Source organism: Cicer arietinum, chromosome 4 (assembly GCF_000331145.2).
Source record: "Cicer arietinum cultivar CDC Frontier isolate Library 1 chromosome 4, Cicar.CDCFrontier_v2.0, whole genome shotgun sequence".
In the NCBI taxonomy this organism is placed as follows: domain Eukaryota; kingdom Viridiplantae; phylum Streptophyta; class Magnoliopsida; order Fabales; family Fabaceae; genus Cicer; species Cicer arietinum.
The window spans coordinates 61,436,374-61,455,461 of record NC_021163.2 but is presented as its reverse complement, the minus strand read 5'-3'; the positions used below and the strand labels follow the sequence as shown (position 1 = coordinate 61,455,461).

At 30.4% G+C, this 19,088-nt stretch overlaps 4 protein-coding genes across 4 annotated transcripts; 3 read left to right on the top strand and 1 right to left on the bottom strand.

The window, feature by feature from the left end:
* The first annotated feature begins 6 nt into the window (after positions 1-6).
* Positions 7-5,667, top strand: LOC101501378 (beta-fructofuranosidase, insoluble isoenzyme CWINV3-like). The gene is made up of 7 exons (XM_004498821.3): positions 7-180; positions 325-333; positions 3,059-3,924; positions 4,531-4,689; positions 4,776-5,014; positions 5,123-5,213; positions 5,304-5,667. The coding sequence occupies exons 1-7, from the start codon at positions 81-83 to the stop codon at positions 5,496-5,498; spliced, it is 1,659 nt and encodes a 552-aa protein (XP_004498878.1). The 5' UTR covers positions 7-80; the 3' UTR covers positions 5,499-5,667.
* Positions 5,668-5,716: 49 nt separating this feature from the next.
* On the top strand, positions 5,717-7,081 carry LOC101501064 (uncharacterized). Its single transcript, XM_004498820.3, has one exon. The coding sequence runs from the start codon at positions 5,717-5,719 to the stop codon at positions 6,863-6,865; it is 1,149 nt and encodes a 382-aa protein (XP_004498877.1). The 3' UTR covers positions 6,866-7,081.
* A 3,096-nt stretch (positions 7,082-10,177) lies between these two features.
* LOC101500539 (beta-fructofuranosidase, insoluble isoenzyme CWINV3-like) lies at positions 10,178-13,366 on the top strand. Its single transcript, XM_004498819.4, has 6 exons — positions 10,178-10,328; positions 10,925-11,784; positions 12,032-12,190; positions 12,306-12,544; positions 12,860-12,950; positions 13,040-13,366. The coding sequence occupies exons 2-6, from the start codon at positions 10,930-10,932 to the stop codon at positions 13,241-13,243; spliced, it is 1,548 nt and encodes a 515-aa protein (XP_004498876.1). The 5' UTR covers positions 10,178-10,328; positions 10,925-10,929; the 3' UTR covers positions 13,244-13,366.
* Positions 13,367-17,178: 3,812 nt separating this feature from the next.
* On the bottom strand, positions 17,179-18,079 carry LOC101500228 (glutaredoxin-C6). Its single transcript, XM_004498817.4, has one exon. The coding sequence runs from the start codon at positions 17,983-17,985 to the stop codon at positions 17,536-17,538; it is 450 nt and encodes a 149-aa protein (XP_004498874.1). The 5' UTR covers positions 17,986-18,079; the 3' UTR covers positions 17,179-17,535.
* Between the last annotated feature and the right edge of the window lie 1,009 nt (positions 18,080-19,088).

Below are 19,088 nucleotides of genomic sequence, written 5' to 3'. Positions count from 1 at the left end.
TATATAATAGTCCTTGATCAAACAAAACCATATTTGCAATCTGGTTCTTGTTGACATTCCAAAACCTTAGCTCTATCACCATGGAGAACATTACAAAAGATGCATCCCTAAACAGCATCAATAATGATCAGCCATATAGAACTTGGTATCACTTTCAGCCCCCAAAAAATTGGATGAATGGTAAAATCTAAAACACTCATTGTCCATTTACTTTTAGTATATGTGTAATTTTTTTTAAGTATATTAGTTTATATCTAACTTTTTGTTGTATCATTTGACATGTTTTGTTGACCAAAATTCAAAACCATTATCTTCATCATGCAGATCCTAATGGTAAGCTTCATACTTTCATCTTTTTAATTTATGTATTTATTTACTTTTTTTTTCACAAGATCTTAGTATATACTCCCTCTGGTTCTAATTAAAAAAAGAAAAACAAAACATCAATACCAACGAATATTTCTTAAGACCATTTTTAAAAGGATTTTTTAGCCCAATATAATAAAATTTAAATTTCGTCAAGCCAGCTCTAGTTCATATGTTACCACACCTAGAAAAAATTGTGTAATTAAAGAGAATAAGCAAGTAGTAGTCAGTAATACCATTGATTTAAGCTTATTGAAAAATAAATAAATTTGATTTAGTTTGGATAAAAAATCATAAAAACGTTTTTTTTAAAAGTGATATTGAAAAAATCTTGCAGTTAACTACTTGTTTTCGGAACCACAATAGATGTTTGTAAAAGTTGAAATCATCTCATGCATCTAATTTTTTTTGAACTCTCTCGTTTAGCTTCACTAAAGGTTCCAAAACGTAATTCAAGTAACTCTGTTAGGACATATCTAAAAGAGTTTGGAATGGAGATTCAAAGTTTAAACTCTGACTAATAATATAACATATTAACAACTAAAATTTCTTATAAAATATTTTTCTATAAATTTTATTTGTTTATAAGGACTTTTCCAAACTATAGGAGTAAATTACCAATACAAGAAAATGGTGATATAGCAACGAAAAATAGCGGCACTCACAAAGCGCTCACAAAATAGCGATAATTTTAACCTTTGCAATACAATAAATACATATATAATAAAAGTAGTGGAAAAGATTATAGTGACTACTTTAATGGTGTGGTGGTTTTTTTGTAAAAAAAAGTTCTATTAAGCCCTATTTTAGAAGACTTGTGAAAAAATTTAAATTCGATAAGGAGCCACTATTTTGCAAGGAAAATTAGTTAGGACTTTCTTTTTTTCTTTTATAAATTAGTTTAATTGTAATTTTTGTTCTCCTATTTTCACTAATTCGTGAAATTAGTTCTCATATTTTAAAATTCGATAGTTTTGGTCTTTTTATTTAATTTTTAATTAAAAATTATAATTTGAGATATTTTAAACGACATGACATATGATATGATAGTGTTAAGTGATTACTACTCATGAAATTACTATAAAAGACTCTAAAAACTTTAGTTTCAACTAATGAAATTATTTATTTTTGTAATTTAAATAATAACATATAAACAATTAATGTATCTAATTGATTCATATGCCACATTATTTAATATTGTCCAACTACCATTGTTTTAGTAAAAAAATATGAAAAATATCAAAACTATTAGATTTTAAAAAAAGATGATTAATTTTATAAATTGATAAAAATAGACAGATTAATACCACAAATAAACCCTATATATTTAAATGTCCATCTCATTTCTCCACACATTTATTATTTAGTTTTTCTATTTTTTAAAAAGTAGCGGCAGTTGAACTGCCGTTGCTATTTTTCAAAAATTCAAAACGGCTAAAACCAGCTCATATTAATTTGAGAAAAAAGAAATTTAGTGGCGGTTTTAACTGTCACACAATTTTTTTTTAAAATCAGGCTTCGACCGTAACAATGATCAGCAAGAAGGCAAAAGGGGAGGGTTTTTTTACCAACTCTATTGACAGTTTTGTGATGTTTTTTTTTAGCTTTTACAATGACTTTTGGTACTCTCTAAAATATATTTTTCTTGTAGTTTACACATGTTTAAATTACACTATTCTCTTCCTACAATGTTAAAATATATACTCACTCCCCCTCTTATGCAATATGTTAGAGAAAATTACATGTCACCATCTCCCGAAAAATGATTAAATTAAAGTTCCTTCCCTCTTATATTAAAATATACACACCCCTCCTTGATAAACACATTAATACATTTCTAATGCATTTTTTCTACTCTATTTTTGATTCACATTATCATTAACATATATTGTAAACCCTATATTATAAACTAGTAATATGTAGCAATACAAGATAAAATAAAAATCATGATAAAATTTCTTAAAATCAGATAAAAAATGCTATTTGAAATTGAATTTTATATTATTTTCTAGTTTAGTACAAATCAAATTCAACACTTTGGAGTTTACAGCTCTCACACAATATTATATCAACTACTTGCATTAGATCCCGATAGTGAAGTAATAAAATTAATAGTAAAATTTTCATAGTTAATTATCATTGACATTGAAAGACATAAAGAAAAAATTCCTTAAATTATGGTTTAATAAAGTCAATTGATATCATAAAAATATTTAATTAAAATGGATAAAAGTGTAATACATATTTAATTCTTAAGAGAGAAGAGTGTAATTCAAGCATTTCTTAAGAGAGAATATTGTAATTTTCTATATGAATACTTTTCAAGGGAAGAGAGTGTACATTTTAACACATCAGGATCAGGATATGTATTTAGAGTGATTTTAAGTCTAAGAAAAGTCAACCAAATCTAAAACACATATAAAAGTTGAAATCAATGCAACTACAAGTTTGAATTCGAACAATTGCATAGGTTTGCAATTAAAGCTTTTCTTAAGGGAGTGAAATGTAATTTACTCTGATTTTAATTGATTAGTTCTCATATGATACAAACTAATATGAATTTGACCATAGTTTTTATGTGTACCAAAACTAATGAGAATTCATATTCTAGAGTTTCTTCAATGTGCTCTAGAATTCAAGGTAAAATTCACATATCATTACTAATGATTAGTATTTATTTGCCAAATGACAGGACCAATGTACTATAAAGGAGTTTACCATTTCTTCTACCAACATAACCCAGATGGAGCAACCTTTGGTAAAAAAATGGTATGGGGTCATTCTATATCCTATGATCTCATCAATTGGACACATCTAAAGCATGCTATTAGACCAGATTCTATTGGTGACATAAACAGTTGCTTCTCAGGCTCAGCAACTATACTCCCAGGTGAAAAACCTGTTATATTGTACACAGGAATTGATGGAAAAAAACACCAAGTTCAAAACTTAGCTTTTCCAAAGAATCTATTAGACCCTTTCTTAAGAGAATGGGAAAAACATCCTCAAAACCCTGTCATGACTCCACCTAGTGAAGTTGAAGAGGATAATTTTAGAGACCCTTCAACTGCATGGCAAGGAAAAGATGGTAAATGGAGAGTAGTAATTGGTGCTCAAAATGGTGATGAAGGAAAAGCTATTCTATACAAAAGTGATGATTTTTTTGATTGGAAAGTTGACCCTAATCCTTTTTTTGCAACAGATGGTACTGGAGTTTGTGAATGTCCTGATTTTTTTCCTGTTTATGTTAATAGCACAAATGGGGTGGATACATCTGTGGAAAATTCAAGTGTTAGACATGTTTTTAAGATAAGTTATTTACGTAGACATCATGATTACTATTTTATTGGGAGTTATGTGTCTGATTCTGATAAGGAAAAGTTTGTTCCTGATGTAAAATATACTGGAAGTTGGAAGGAATTAAGATTTGATTATGGAAATTTTTATGCTTCAAAGTCATTTTTTGATTATGCTAAGAATAGGAGAATATTATGGGGTTGGGTGGAAGAAAATGACTCTAGACAAGATAGCATTGAAAGAGGATGGGCTGGTTTACAGGTATTTTATTTTAGTTCCATGATAGGATTTCCTTTTTGTTATAATAATTTTCTTTGGATTTAATTTTTATACATTGTCGGTGTAAAAAGTTTTTATATTGTCAATCAATCAAAATTTTCAAATCGTTAAAAACATCTGACTTTTAACATAACAACTTCTAAAGTCACACATGTGTTTGGTTGATATGGGATGACAATGCAAAACTTTTTACATTAACTACTTAAAAATTAAACTCAATTTGCTTTTCGGACTATACTAAAGTTTTAAAAAGGGCCTATGATCTCTCTTTGGAGGATGATATAAAGGTTTTTGATGTCTATTCAATCACAATCCAATTGCATTTGATATTGCATTAACCACATTTTTAACTACTATAACTTTTTGCAATATCAAGAATTGAGATGCGACTATTTTTTTATAAACAATTGTTAGTAAATTATTAGTTATGTTAGTTTTCTAGATTTGAACAGGATAATGTGACTTTTGTCGTGATAGTGATTTAAAACCTTGAAAAATCATTTGTATCTTAATATTATAATACCATGATCTAGATAATATTTATGAGATTTGATGAATGATTAGTGTTTCTCTGCAATAATAATGTAGACAATTCCAAGGAAGTTTTGGCTTGATAAAGATGGGAAGCAATTAATGCAATGGCCAATTGAAGAGTTAGAAAAACTACGTGACAATCAAATCAATATCACAGGAGAGACACTCCTAGGTGGATCAACCCTTGAAGTACAAGGTATCACTGCATCTCAGGTACATAACAAAACTAATGAATATTGTTGTGTGTTTTCTTAGATTTTGTTGTGAAATTTTTTAATTTAATATATGAACTTTTTAAGGCTGATGTGGAAGTCTTGTTTGAGCTACCTGATCTACAAAATGCTGAGTTGATAGATCCAAGTGAAGTTGATCCTCAAATACTTTGCAGTGAACAATATGCTTCAAGAAATGGCATAATAGGGCCATTTGGTTTGTTAGCTTTAGCTTCAAAGGATCAGACAGAGAAGACTGCAATATTTTTCAGGATATACAGAACACTTGATAAATATGTATGCTTGATGTGCAGTGACCAGAGCAGGTTATTTTTATAATTTTACAAATATATAATTTTTTGTTTTTAGTTATTGTAATTTTGTTTTTGTTTTTAATCACTGCAAATATACAATTTTGTGTGTGTATTTTACAGGTCGTCATTGCGGCAGGAGACTGAAAAAACCACATATGCAACTATCTTTGACATAGATCCTAATCTGAAAACAATTTCACTTAGAACTTTGGTAATGTTTATTTGTCATCACAAGTGTGCTTCATTTTTTTTTATCATCATGTGCTTGTTAGTTTGATACTTGTGAGGTATTAATATGCAGATTGACCGGTCCATTATTGAGAGTTTTGGTGATGGAGGGAAGGTTTGCATAACAAGTAGAGTTTATCCCTCATTGGCTATAGAGAAAGATGCACATCTCTATGTATTCAACAATGGAAGCCAGAGTGTAGTTATCTCAAAACTAAATGCTTGGAGTATGAAGCAAGCAGAGTTTGGCATGGAAAATATAATATAGCCAAAAAGAATTTGGAAAATCATACAACATTTGTTTATTTAGATAATTTGTATGTGTTGTTTCTATGCATGAAATAATTTGTTTTGTTTTGTTATTAAAGAAATAATGTGTTGTCTTCCACTAAACCAAGTTCGGTATTTGAATATAATAAAATAATAATTAAGCATAAGGATCCATATAACCTTATCTACTAAAATCAATTTCCGAAGGAAGAAATCATGAATTCACAGTTACTCCTTTACGCAAATGCAACACCAACACCAACACACACTCTTCACTCTCACTCTCATTATTCCTTCTTCCGCAAAACAAAAACCCCAATTCGTATCAGATGCTGCACCACCACCACCACCACCACCACCACCACCATAGACATCGAAATGGTCAAAACCAAACAAGGAACCTACGAACCAAAACAAAACAAAGTCGTCGTACTATGGGACCTCGACAACAAACCACCACGTGGTCCACCTTACGAAGCCGCACTCTCTCTCAAAACCCTAGCTGAACGTTTCGGCCAACTCACCGACTTCTCCGCTTACGCCAACCGCCACGCCTTCATCCACCTTCCTCAATGGGTCCTCAACCAACGCCGCGAACGCAAAAACCTCGACATCCTCGAACGCAAAGGAATCATCAATCCCTCCGAACTCTACGTCTGCACCGTCTGCGGCCGAAAATGCAAAACCAATTTAGATCTCAAAAAACACTTCAAACAGCTTCACCAACGCGAGCGTCAGAAGAAGCTTAACCGTTTGAATTCGTTGAAAGGAAAGAAGCGTCAGAAGTATAAAGAACGCTTTGTTAGTGGGGACCACAAGTATAACGATGCGGTTAGGAGGATTGTTACTCCCAAAGTTGGTTACGGTTTAGCTTCGGAGTTGCGGCGTGCCGGTGTTTTTGTTAAGACTGTTGAGGATAAACCTCAGGCTGCTGATTGGGCTTTGAAGAAACAGATTATGCATTCTATGACTAGAGGCATTGATTGGTTGTTTTTGGTTTCGGATGATTCTGATTTTAGCGATATGTTGAGGAGGGCGAGGGAGGCTAATTTAGGGACTGTTGTTGTTGGAGATGTTGATAGAGTTTTGGGGAGAGATGCTGATTTGTGGGTTCCTTGGACTGCTGTTGAGAATGGTGAGGTTATGGATATGGATTTGGTTCCCAAGAGTAGAGGGAGGAGAAGGAATTCCACGGGGACCACTACCACCACCACAATGAATGATTTTGGTGATGTGTTGTTTTTTCATGGGGGTGAGGAAATGGAAGAAGATTTTATGTTGGAGTATAGCGAGGATGAGGATTTTGATGATGACGAGTACACATCGGATGAAGAAGAAGAAGATGATGGATTTTATATTTATTGATTGATTCTTTTTGTAAATGAAGTTGTTATGGCGTCGATTGATTGGGATAAGGCTTGATTCTTGTTGTTGTTTTGTAAATGAAGTTAAGCATGATTGACACAAAATTGAGGTTTAAGAATCAATTAGTACCCAAATTGATGTTAAATTGAGGAATAGTGTTATATTGTAATGTTGTTAGTTATTTAGTATTATATATATCTACGGCTTCCACTTTAAGGGTTGGAGTGATTGCTTTCTTTGAAGAATAGTACATTTAACTATCCTGCTAAAGCTAGTACTGCTTAAGATTCAGGCTTGCCATGGTACATTTCTGCTATGAATTATTTCATTTTTGCATATATTTTGTGAATTAGATTGCTGTTTAGCATCGCCATTTAAGTTTCAAATTTCAAGTGTACTTTACAGGGATGTGTAGGGTACAGTGAAGTATTTAGTTAGTCAATGAAATTGTATTTTTAGTTCTAGTTGGATTTTGGTTCTTGTAGTTTAAATATTTGATTCAGGAATACTTTTGAAAATGTAGATTAAGAACATATAATTAGTTTGGAAGAAGTATTTTCTAAAATAGTACTCTTAATATATTAGAGTGCAAAAGGAATTGGATATTCACATGAATATGAATATAACAACTATTTTCTCTTGGTTTTTCTAAAGACTGACTCGATACTTAAATATGTAATCTGAGTTTTAACAAAGATGTAGCTCCGGATGGGCATGGTTTTAGTTTATTGAAATCTGAGTCAGTCTTTTGTTAGTTATACATAATCTGAGTGACTCTTCCCACGAAGGTGGAAGATTCATTGAGTGCATTATTGCATGGATTAGTCCTTTATCAAGCCAAATCACTTGTAATCTGGTTCTCGCCTTCTCGGTGGTGACATTCACATAACCTTGGCGCTATCATCACGAAGAACCTTACAAAGGAAGGATGCCTCTCCGCACACCATCAACTCTTACAACGGCGTACACAGAGCTTGGTATCACTTTTAGCCTCCAAAAAATTGGATGATTGGTAATGTCCGCAGCACTAATTGTCAATATACTTTTAGCACACATACTTTTTATTGGTTTACAAGTATCTGTTCCTTCTGTTTCAGTTTTGAATCACTGCTTACATGTTTTGTGACAAATTTTCTGCACGGTTGCCATTGGCATGCAGACCTAAATGGTATGCTTACCATTTTTATCAGATTTTCAATTGTTTATTTAGTTACCTTTTGTTGACAGCATCCTAGTATGACTAGAGGAAAACAATTGTACTGTTGCCCTCCATACCACATGAGTTTGATCCATTCCTTACTATACCATCCACTGTGTTATCTAACAATTAGTTTTGATTAACCTCTTGCAGTGCCAATATTAATGGTTGCGGTCATTCTGCAGAACTTCCCTTCCAGAAGCCAAAAATGGAGTGAAATTCACTACCTTCCGGTAGTGTCAGAAAACCCAATTTTTTACGTTGTCCTTGTATATGTATTATACTTCTATTTTTCTTCTTTCTCTTTTTGACTATATGCCTCTCTCAAAATAAAATACAAAAGTTGATTTTTTTACACCATTTTGTTATTTTTATTTAGATTGCTTTGGGTTTAAGACTCTAATTTAGAGCTTGAGGAAGAGATCAAAAGAGTATATGTGGTGGGTAGGATAGGAGTGTCTCTTGCCATGTTCCATGCTTTTATGCTAAATGACAACAATGTGTGTGTAGATAAAACCAAAATTTATATCACTTTTGTTGATTAGGAAACAAATTCCAACCTACTTTATTAATCCTTTATATTTCAAAATATAATAATTTTTATGGTTATTTTGGTAGTCAAATTGAAGTTAGGTGTTATGAAACTTTAGAACAATTGCAGAACGTTATCTTCTCAATTCACATGTCCAAAATCTAAGAGTAGCCCTGGGTAGGTGTAATGCCATGGTTTTTAATTTTCAATTGTTACTTATTAATCAATTTCATTATTTTACAGCCTAAAATTCTATCATAAGCCCATGTTGCGACTCATGTGTGTAATCAGCCAAAAATAAAAATATATTTCTCACGAGACTTAAGATTTTTAATTAGAAGACTATAAGATGGCGTTTAGCAAACATTAGGATCTCCATTATTGAAGTCACATGTCACACGAGAGACTAATGAAATCAACTCTGAAATGTTTGTTTAGTGAGGAAGATCAACATCTTCCCAGTAAACAAATAAATTATATGAAGTTTTCAAATCTACTTGGATAATATTTTAAATTCAGCTCCATTTTTTTAATAAAAAATTGATTTAATGATGCAAAAAGTATTTAGATTTCTTAATTCCTATTTATTTTGAAAACATAATATAAATACATTTTTCCAATAAGGAAATTAGAAAATTATATTTTATCAATAATCTCTAAAAAAAATTATAAAATAAAAGCTTTGCTGAATTTATAAATACTTGGATTCAAATAGTAATTTTTTATAAAAAGAAAACAAAAAACACTAATTTTGTTTCTTGTCAATGGGTGATAATAGACAAGGCTGAAGTCTATTTAGTTAAAAGGTTACGGGACACGTCATACAATAAAATTTTTAAATCTATTAGGTCGATCTATTTAAATGAATAAATATATTTTATTATTATAAATTTTATATTAAATTTTAATCTTTTTTGTCAGATATTAAATTTTTAATAATTTATGCATATTAATCTTCTTTAGTTTTGGACTTATTTAAATATATTATTATAAAATAGAATTGAAGTAGAATGTATATAAAATCATATTCTTTAAAATGTCATGTTAAATATCAAAATAAAATTTAATCTGATTGACATATGAACTCGTTAGTTAAAATAAAACCTTATTTTCTCACTTGCATGTCACTTTTTAATATAATTTCCAGTTGGAATTACCCAATGGGTGTTGTAGTACTAAAATGTAATTGGTTTTAAATTTGTTTCTAGGAATCATTGTTCCTATCTGGTCCTCTTGCCACAAAGTGACAGATCAACTATAAATAAATATATTAACCATACGCTCTGATTTAATTTACATATATAAAGTCCCTGATCAAACTTAAATCAAAACCCATCTTGCTTTTGTTGACCTTCCTCTTCTCCTTTCATGCTTGTGCATCATGAAAAACTTTGCAGCATCACTATTACTTGTGATAATTTCTTTTGTGATAATTTCTTTTCTGTTAAACAATGGAATTAAGGCATCAACACATAGTAACAGTGATGATCATATCAAGTACATGCTACCTGATGAACAACCTTACAGAACTTCTTATCATTTTCAGCCCCCACAATATTGGATGAACGGTAATATCTTTTTTTTAGCACTAATTCTTAGTAAATCAACTGGTATATCTTTTTTGGTATCTTTTGTTATAAACTATTGATAAGCTTAATTATTTTCTCTGTCATTTCACATGTTTATGTTGAAGAAAATTGATAGTGGATGACTTCATTATGCAGATCCAAATGGTAAGCATGTGAATCGATACTGTTATGTTACTTTCCTGTTGCATTTGAAATTTAAACAAATGGTTTATTTAAGAAACTAAGCATTATCTACCGGCATAAATACTTTGAAATTGTTTGGGAAAGCTTATGATATGTTCATACGTTGTTTTCAACTTATTTCCATAAGCTCTATACGATAGCTTTATGAAAACAGCTGATAGCTTATACGAAAAACAGTTTCGTTTTATTTTATCTTTTATTTTTGAAATAATTCATACACAACCATTTACTAGTATATGATATGCGCTTATGCTATAAGTGTTTAATTAAGCTATTTATTCAAATTTTGTATATGTTATCCAAATGACTAGTCCAAAATCCAAATGCCTATAAGCTATTTTCTACTTATGAACCTCTCCAAGATAGCTTATGAAAACAGCTTAAAGCTTATATAAAAAATAATTTCACTTTATCTTATCTTTTATTATAGGAATAACTTATACATAAGTATTTATATGATAAGAACGTAACTATAAGTGCTTAATCAAGCTGTTTATCCATACTTTGGATATGTTATTCAAATGACTAGTGTTGATTTATAATTGACCTCTTTGCAGCCCCTATGTACTACAAAGGTGTTTACCACCTTTTCTACCAACATAATCCTTATGCAGCAACATTTGGTGATAGGATTATATGGGCTCATTCAGTATCCTATGATCTCATAAGTTGGATTCATCTAAATCATGCTATTGAGCCAAGTGAGCCTTATGACATCAACAGTTGTTGGTCAGGCTCAGCCACTATACTCCCAGGTGAAAAACCTGCTATTTTGTACACAGGAATTGATAAAAATAAACATCAAGTTCAGAACTTAGCTTTTCCAAAGAATCTATCAGACCCTTTCTTAAGGGAATGGGAAAAACATCCTCAAAACCCTGTCATGACTTCACCTAGTGGAGTTGAAAAGGATAATTTCAGAGACCCTTCAACTGCATGGCATGGAAATGATGGAAAATGGAGGGTAATCATTGGTGCTCAAAATGGTGATGAAGGGAAGACTATACTCTACCAAAGTGATGATTTTCTTAATTGGACTGTGAATCCAAACCCTTTTTTTGCAACAGATGACACTGGAGTTTGTGAATGTCCTGAGTTTTTTCCTGTTTATATAAATAGCACAAATGGGGTGGATACATCTGTGGAAAATCAAAGTGTTAGACATGTTTTGAAGATAAGCTATATAAGGATACAGCATGACTACTATTTTGTTGGTAAATATGTTTCTGAGAAGGAAAAGTTTACTCCTGATGTAGAATTTAAAGGAACTAGTTCAGATTTAAGGTTTGACTATGGTAAATTTTATGCCTCAAAGTCATTTTTTGACTATGCTAAGAATAGGAGGATATTGTGGGGATGGGTGAATGAGTCTGACACTACACAAGATGACATTGAGAAAGGATGGGCTGGTCTACAGGTAATTTTTTTCTAGTATTGATTTTGACATGAATGTATCCAAACATAATCATTTTACATTCAACTCACTTTTAATCAGAATGAATTTTCCAAAATCAATTCATTCAAAATCATTTTTAGACACTGCAGAACTAAACAGACACTTAGTTTTTTCAGCAGCTTTAATTGTTTTCAAGGCTATGTTCATAAGGTCCATAATGTGGAAATGTATCATATTGATGAATGAGTAATCTTGTTTGGTAATGTAGACAATTCCAAGGCAAGTTTGGCTTGATAAAAGTGGGAAGAGATTGATGCAGTGGCCAATTGAAGAGCTAGAAAATCTAAGAGACAAACAAATCAGTATTACAGAACAGAAACTTGAAAGTGGATCAACTCTTGAAGTCTTAGGTATCACTGCATCACAGGTAATTAGTTAATTGGTGCAACATATTTCCAAAATATTATTTATTGACAAATTTTATGAAGAAAAAGAAAATATAACATCAATGATAAGCATTTTTTTTTTGTTTGGAATTTAAGGTTGATGTAGAAGTGTTGTTTGAGCTACCTGAACTAGAAAGTGGTGAGTGGTTAGATCCAAGTGAAGTTGATCCTCAACTACTATGTAGCAAACAATATGAATCAAGAAGTGGCAAAATAGGACCATTTGGTTTGTTAGCTTTAGCTTCAAAGGATCTCACAGAGCAAACTGCAGTGTCTTTTCAAATATATAGAGCTCCCAATAGATATATATGTCTAATGTGCAGTGACCAGAGCAGGTTATTTCTAATATTCTCCAAACTTAATTTTGTAGTGCTTAAATTTTACTTTTCAATGAGATTGAAACCCTATTTAGACTACAGCTATAAATTTTGATCCTCTAAAGTCACAAAGTTTTCAATCTCAATCATTTAATAAATGATTAGACAATTCGTATTCGAAGATATATTTTAAATCAATTTATTAAAGTCAAAGTGTTTGATTTTTATTTAATGTTTGAGATATCTTTGATATGCGAGTACGTGATTTCTCTTATTGCAAGAAACTCTTACCTTTAATTAAGTTCGTGAAATTAAATTGTGTACGTTTTATAGGTCTTCGTTGCGTCAGGACCTTGATAAAACCACATATGGAACTATCTTTGACATAGATGCCAATCTCAAAACAATTTCACTAAGAAGCTTGGTATGTTAATTTGTCATCACAAGTGTTGTTCATAATGTGCATAGTAGTCTTATATATATAATATGATGGGGTGTGTGTTGAACATGCAGATTGACAAGTCCATTATTGAGAGTTTTGGTGATGGAGGGAGAGCTTGCATAACAAGTAGAGTTTATCCTTCATTGGCTATAGAAAAAGATGCACATCTTTATGTGTTCAACAATGGAAGCCAGAGTGTGGTTATCTCAAAACTTAATGCTTGGAGTATGAAGCAAGCAGAGTTTAGCCATGAGGAAAATATAAGCTGTGCCTAAGAAAAGATATGGAGATTAAGACTATTTATTTATTTTGATTTGTGTTTCCATCTTTATTATTGTATGTATGTATTATGTAAGAGTTTTAATTTGTAATATCAAAAATCGAGATTTAAATCCCAACTGACATAATTGTAAATTGGTTATTAGTATCATTACATCATTGAGCTAACATACACATGCCAAATGCAATGTGTATGTTTTAATTTCCTTGTGAGGTTAGACCGTGCACTAAATTAATTTCTCTTTAAATAAAAAAAAGTTACAACAATTTATAAGAGGATATTCCACTAATCAACACAAGAAACGTTTGGCTTTGGAGGTTCATTTGAAAAGCTGGTTTTAAAAAAAAAGTGAATAAGTCAGATCATAATTTGAATTTTTGAAAATTAGACGATTGAATTTTTTAAAAGTAGATGCTATGATAACAATTTTTAATTTAATTTATTTTTAAATGATTGAGGAGATATTTGAATAAATTAAATACTTCGATACCATTTTAGTCATTTTTTCTCAAATCCACAAATTTTGTTCTCTTACTCTATTTTCCACGAATTTGTTTCCCACACATTATCTTTCAGCTGCAGCACAATAACATCCAATTTAACTGATTTATATAATCGGGCCAATTGGGCCCAGCATACTGCATTGGGCTAGTCGTTCTGAAAGCTTATAATTCCCACTATGTTTTATTTGGACAAAATCTATCCCCACTATTGATAGTCAATAATAAAATATTTTTATAATATAGTCTTGACTCTATATGTACCTAAATCTTGGATCAAAATGGTGATAATACAAATTATGGAAACTGATTGATATAGTATTATAGTTGTGTGGAAGGGAATAACTAGGAGATTCTTGTTACGTTAGGCTGTAAGATTCTAAAATGGGACCCACCAATAATGCTACTAATGAAAGTGATGACATGCATGCCAGGTATGATATTGAATTAAAGAAATGCATATAAAATATGGAAAATGATGAAATAAATACCCACTCACTTACTTCCCTTGGGGTGTGGCCGTAGTTATTTTGTAGTGGTTGATATCGTTGAATGTCGTCACCTTCACATCTTTTCCAAACCTAAAGGAAAACTAATTGGGTCCCGCTTGCCAAGAAGTGGAATTTGGACCCTTTTCCTTAATTGGGATAAACTATTTTCACCTTTCTTTTTCACCCTATATTTCTTGCAGCTTTTTTATACTATAATTAAACATATCATTTATTTTACTTATACATTTATCTCATTATTTAATGTTTTTTTTCAATTATAATTTTTATATAGAATTGTAATAATCATAACAATACAAAATTCAGCTACTCTAAAACTAGCAACTAATTTTAAAATATATAAATAAATATCTAAGAATTCTCACAAAAGCTTTATCATGCAGTTGTTGAATGGGAATTAAGTTATTAGTGTTGCATCTAGTTTTTATTTACTGTTTCCTTTAATTAAGATTTTATATATATATTTTTTTTTAAATATGTTGTTTTAGTTTATATGTATCTAATATTATTAGTGTTGAGTGATCAACGTAATATTTTTCGAGACATGTCTTTGATTGAAAGTGATTAATTTTTAAGAGTTATGATTGATAAACTTGATGGTATATGAGTATATCTATTATTTGAGGAGGCAAATTTCATAATTTTAATAATATTTTTCATAGTTTTAATTTATAAATTACCTTAAATCATAGATTTAATCATCAAAAAAGGGTTGCAACTTGCAATATATAGGGTTTTTTTACCGGTGAACTATAAAGTTTTTGAATGCTAATAGCAACGCATTACGGCTGCAATTGTAGCTAGATCAGATTCATAATATCAAATTAATATCACAACATACCATCGACTACAATTTAAAACTAAAACTAGATTTATTTTATGGTACTTTATGGTGCAACAAAAATACTCATGTATGATTAAGAAATAGGTAGAAAGCACGTAGATACTCCTTTGGTTGTACTCCAGCTTCTAAGATGCTTTGCTTATCAATGAATCATCACCAAAGTGCCTTTTGTTTATAGAACTGTATAAGCAGGTAGAAAGCATTGGCAGTGCTTCTTAGTGCCAAACCTTTTTCTTTTTGTTTCTATTTGAGTTTTAGTTTGTGGGTGGGCTTGGTAATTGGTATTAATGAAAGTTTTTATTTTTTATTCTTTCCTCATATATGCTGATGGTGGTAATTAATGCTTTGTCGCCAATAATTTAGACTATATATATTTCATCAATAAATAATATATTTGTTGGATTATATGCGATGGAAAAAATTAATTTTTATAAAATTAATTTTAGTTAAAAGTAATTTAAATATAAAATAATTTAAATTCAGATGTATTCACGTAAAAGTTGAATAACAATAAATTTAACTATAAAAATTACATTTAAAGTCAAAATTTAAGAATTTTTGGTTTAAATTAGAATCAATCGGAAAACTAAAAATACATATAAAACTTGAGGTCGAAGTTGAAGTTTATGATGATGAAGTCATGCATGCCATCACGCACCAGCCCATATTGTCTCTTAGCATGATGACAGTAATTTAAAATTTGTCCTTTGCACCCTGTTTTAGCTTTGAATCTACCTGGGCTTTTACCTTTTTTGTGAATGCTAGATTCAATAACAATTATTAAAATATCTCCAACAGTGTCCACTCAAATTAAGATACATATTTTATTTTATTTTCACAACTTGCAACTTGCAACCTTAACAAAACTAAGGAAACAACAACTTTATATGATGATCGGATGGTAGTTAATTACCAATTATCACACCACCTTGGCATAATTTAAAAAGAGAGGTTTTGGTTAAAGTGAAAACATTAAGGTCACTATCTATCATCATCTTTAGAAAAGAAAAATAAAATCAATTATACTTATAGTCAATAGAAGAATATAACATGGAGGAGTTGGAATTGCAATTCCAAGCCCCAAATTAATTCCAACTCTGCTTTTATAAAAAGGATTCTTGTTTGAAAATAACAACTCAATTAAGTAATGAACTGTGCCTAAAGTAGTTATGTTAATTCCTTTTTAGAGGTACATAGCAAAAGAGATTTGATTCCATGGATGTTTACAAATTTGTCAAGGAATAAAAAACAAGAAATTGAAATTGAAATGTGCCGTGACATATTTAAATTGCCTTTGTTTTGCAATAATTGGAGTTGCATTTCTTTTACCCTCTAATTTAAAAAAAAAAAATCTAGTAATTTAGAGTTCAATCAATAAATAAATAAGATATAACTAATAATTGTTGTAATTAAGAGTTAGAATTCAAAAAAATAATTTGTTTCATAGGCTTGTTCAGTCATGAACTGGTTTTCCAAAGTAGTACTTTTGAGAAAACTCTCTTTCTTTCATAGCGGCAAAACCCCTACAGGGGACAAGTCAATAACTAAAAAATAAATTAAAAAAGCTACTACCTCTTTTGGACGTTCATGATTGTCCCTATCATTGGTATGATAGAGTAGCTTAGGAAGCAATTGACATATCCAATCAAGACCAACCCATCCTATTAAAAATAAATACTAAAACTAAAAATAACAATCCATCTACAATTTTAAATTTAAACGAGTTTGAATTTAATTAAAATATATAGATTTGCAATATTACCCGCAATTTAAAATAAAGTTCTATATATGGAGTGTGTATGAATTGAAATACAATCTTAAAAATGGCTAGTTGTGTCAATTCAAAAGAAAATAGTGTACTTCATTTTTTATGAAAAGAAAAAAGATAAGGTTGTGAATAGGATCCGTGAAAGCAAGCAAAAGTGGCAAGCTAGCTACGAGTTGGATCCGATTGCAAAATAATTGAGAAAATGGGACCCAACCATATGAGAGAGTAAAGGATAAGTGTATGTTTAATTTTCTCAAATCATAATAAATCATTGTTAACCACAAAACCACCATTTTAATAAACTAACCGTGAAATTAAAGATGCACTAAATTTCTAAATAAACAAAGTTGTGACACTGATGATAGATGCTCTCCCCTAACACGTGTCCCATTCACACACACCCAAATAATACTCTCTATTCCTCCTTTGACCACCCACACTCTCTACACTTCAATAACAACAATGAAAAAAACAAATTGAAATTGAGATTTCATTTCACATAGACTACCCAAAATTATACAATTAGTTATATTTTTGGGGATTTTTAGGTAACTAATAATAATAATAATAATAATAATAATAATAATAATAATAATAATAATAATAATAAAGATTATATAAGGAGAATTGATTGGATTTGATTTGAAATTGAAATTGAAATTGATATCATACATAAAGAGCACCGACTTGAACGAGTTTAGGAACGAGATGACCGCTGACGTGGAGCGCGACGAGGGATTCAAGACCGCCGACGCATGTTCCGCCGATGAAGACGGCGGGAGAGCGGTTACGGAGGGCGGAAGCAAGATGATCGTCGTGGTCGTCGGAGTGAGAGAGTGAAGCGATCTCGTTATCATCTAATTCGATGACAGTTGGATTAACACCAATGGTGGAAAGAAGCTTCTTCATGACGTGGCACATGCAACAGGAGGAACGTGTGAAGATGATGACAGGATGCTCTGATATGAGGCGTTGGATTCTTGTTTCGGCGGATTCGTCAACGTCGATGGATAAAGAGGAAGATGAGTTTGTAGTTGTACTCATGGTTGTTGTTGTTGTGGGACTCCCTAGGTCTAGTTGAACCACGTCGTTTGAGTAACGCCGTAGACCTTGCATATTATTCTACGATGTCGTTTTCTGATTTTCAGACTCAACGATGAAATGAGAGAGAGAAAGTGTGTGTAGTGTTGCTATTGTGAGAGTTTTTATTTATAAATAATCACCATAACACGACTTTGTGATTGCTTACATCACTCACTACACTCTCTATCTCTTTCTTTCTCCTACGATTCCTCCCCCCACGCGCGGTTATGCTATTTCTCTCTCTAATTTTTTTGTTTTCATATATTATAATATTATAAAACGTTAAAATAGTATACAAATGTTTATGCTTCACTAAACCAATTTCTGAACTTTATAAAGCTATTTTTTACTTTTATTTTTTAAAATGTTTTGTTTTGTTTTTGATAAAATGCTTTTGCACCAAATAATTGTTATTGAGATTAAATAAACTGCTAACAAAAATTTGTTTATAAAAATAATGAAAACATATTTTGATATTTTTATTATTTTTTAAAAATAGATAATTTTTCACTTTAAAAGTCTTTTAACGAATAAAATTAACACAAATTTTAAAAAATATAAAATATTTTCCTAAAATAAACAACTCCCTGTTATTTATTAGGTTTTATGTTCATAAAACTGACTTTGTAAGATTTAAATTAAAAATAACATGAATGTAAAATGATCTATATTTGGATATATTTGGATAAACATGAGTTGAACTATATATTTCAGGATAAAAATTGTGTTTGAAACAAAAAACTACAAATTGTATAATCAATTTTATATGTAAAATTAACTCACTCAATAGAATCTAAATTAATTTTTAATATACTAAAATTGATTTTTACTTCTCTAAAAGTAGAACCAAACACATACTTATTCTCTTAAATTGAGGAAATATTAAATTTAATCTTTTAAAATGCATAATGCCAATCAAAATATACACTTATTAGTATTTCACATAAAAGAAGGAGTGTAGTTATTTTTACCAAATTATATTTTATTTGTTCCAAATTATATGTCACTTTGGCAATTTCAGCGAGATTAAAAGACATAATTAATGTTATACGGAAAAATAAATTATAAGTTTGTTTCTTTTTAATTATTACATTTGAAAAGAAGTTTTGTTTTTATTTAACTATCATTTTTAAAGC

Bases quoted from the DNA above. Each gene is read 5' to 3' on its own strand.
- LOC101501378 (XM_004498821.3), top strand. From the start codon at position 81: ATGGAGAACATTACAAAAGATGCATCCCTAAACAGCATCAATAATGAT. The intron at 4,690-4,775 runs GTACATAACAAA...GAACTTTTTAAG, and splicing joins AAGGTATCACTGCATCTCAG to GCTGATGTGGAAGTCTTGTT. The intron at 5,214-5,303 runs GTAATGTTTATT...ATTAATATGCAG, and splicing joins CAATTTCACTTAGAACTTTG to ATTGACCGGTCCATTATTGA.
- LOC101501064 (XM_004498820.3), top strand. From the start codon at position 5,717: ATGAATTCACAGTTACTCCTTTACGCAAATGCAACACCAACACCAACA.
- LOC101500539 (XM_004498819.4), top strand. From the start codon at position 10,930: ATGTACTACAAAGGTGTTTACCACCTTTTCTACCAACATAATCCTTAT. The intron at 11,785-12,031 runs GTAATTTTTTTC...TTGGTAATGTAG, and splicing joins AAGGATGGGCTGGTCTACAG to ACAATTCCAAGGCAAGTTTG. The intron at 12,545-12,859 runs GTTATTTCTAAT...TACGTTTTATAG, and splicing joins ATGTGCAGTGACCAGAGCAG to GTCTTCGTTGCGTCAGGACC.
- LOC101500228 (XM_004498817.4), bottom strand. From the start codon at position 17,985: ATGCAAGGTCTACGGCGTTACTCAAACGACGTGGTTCAACTAGACCTA.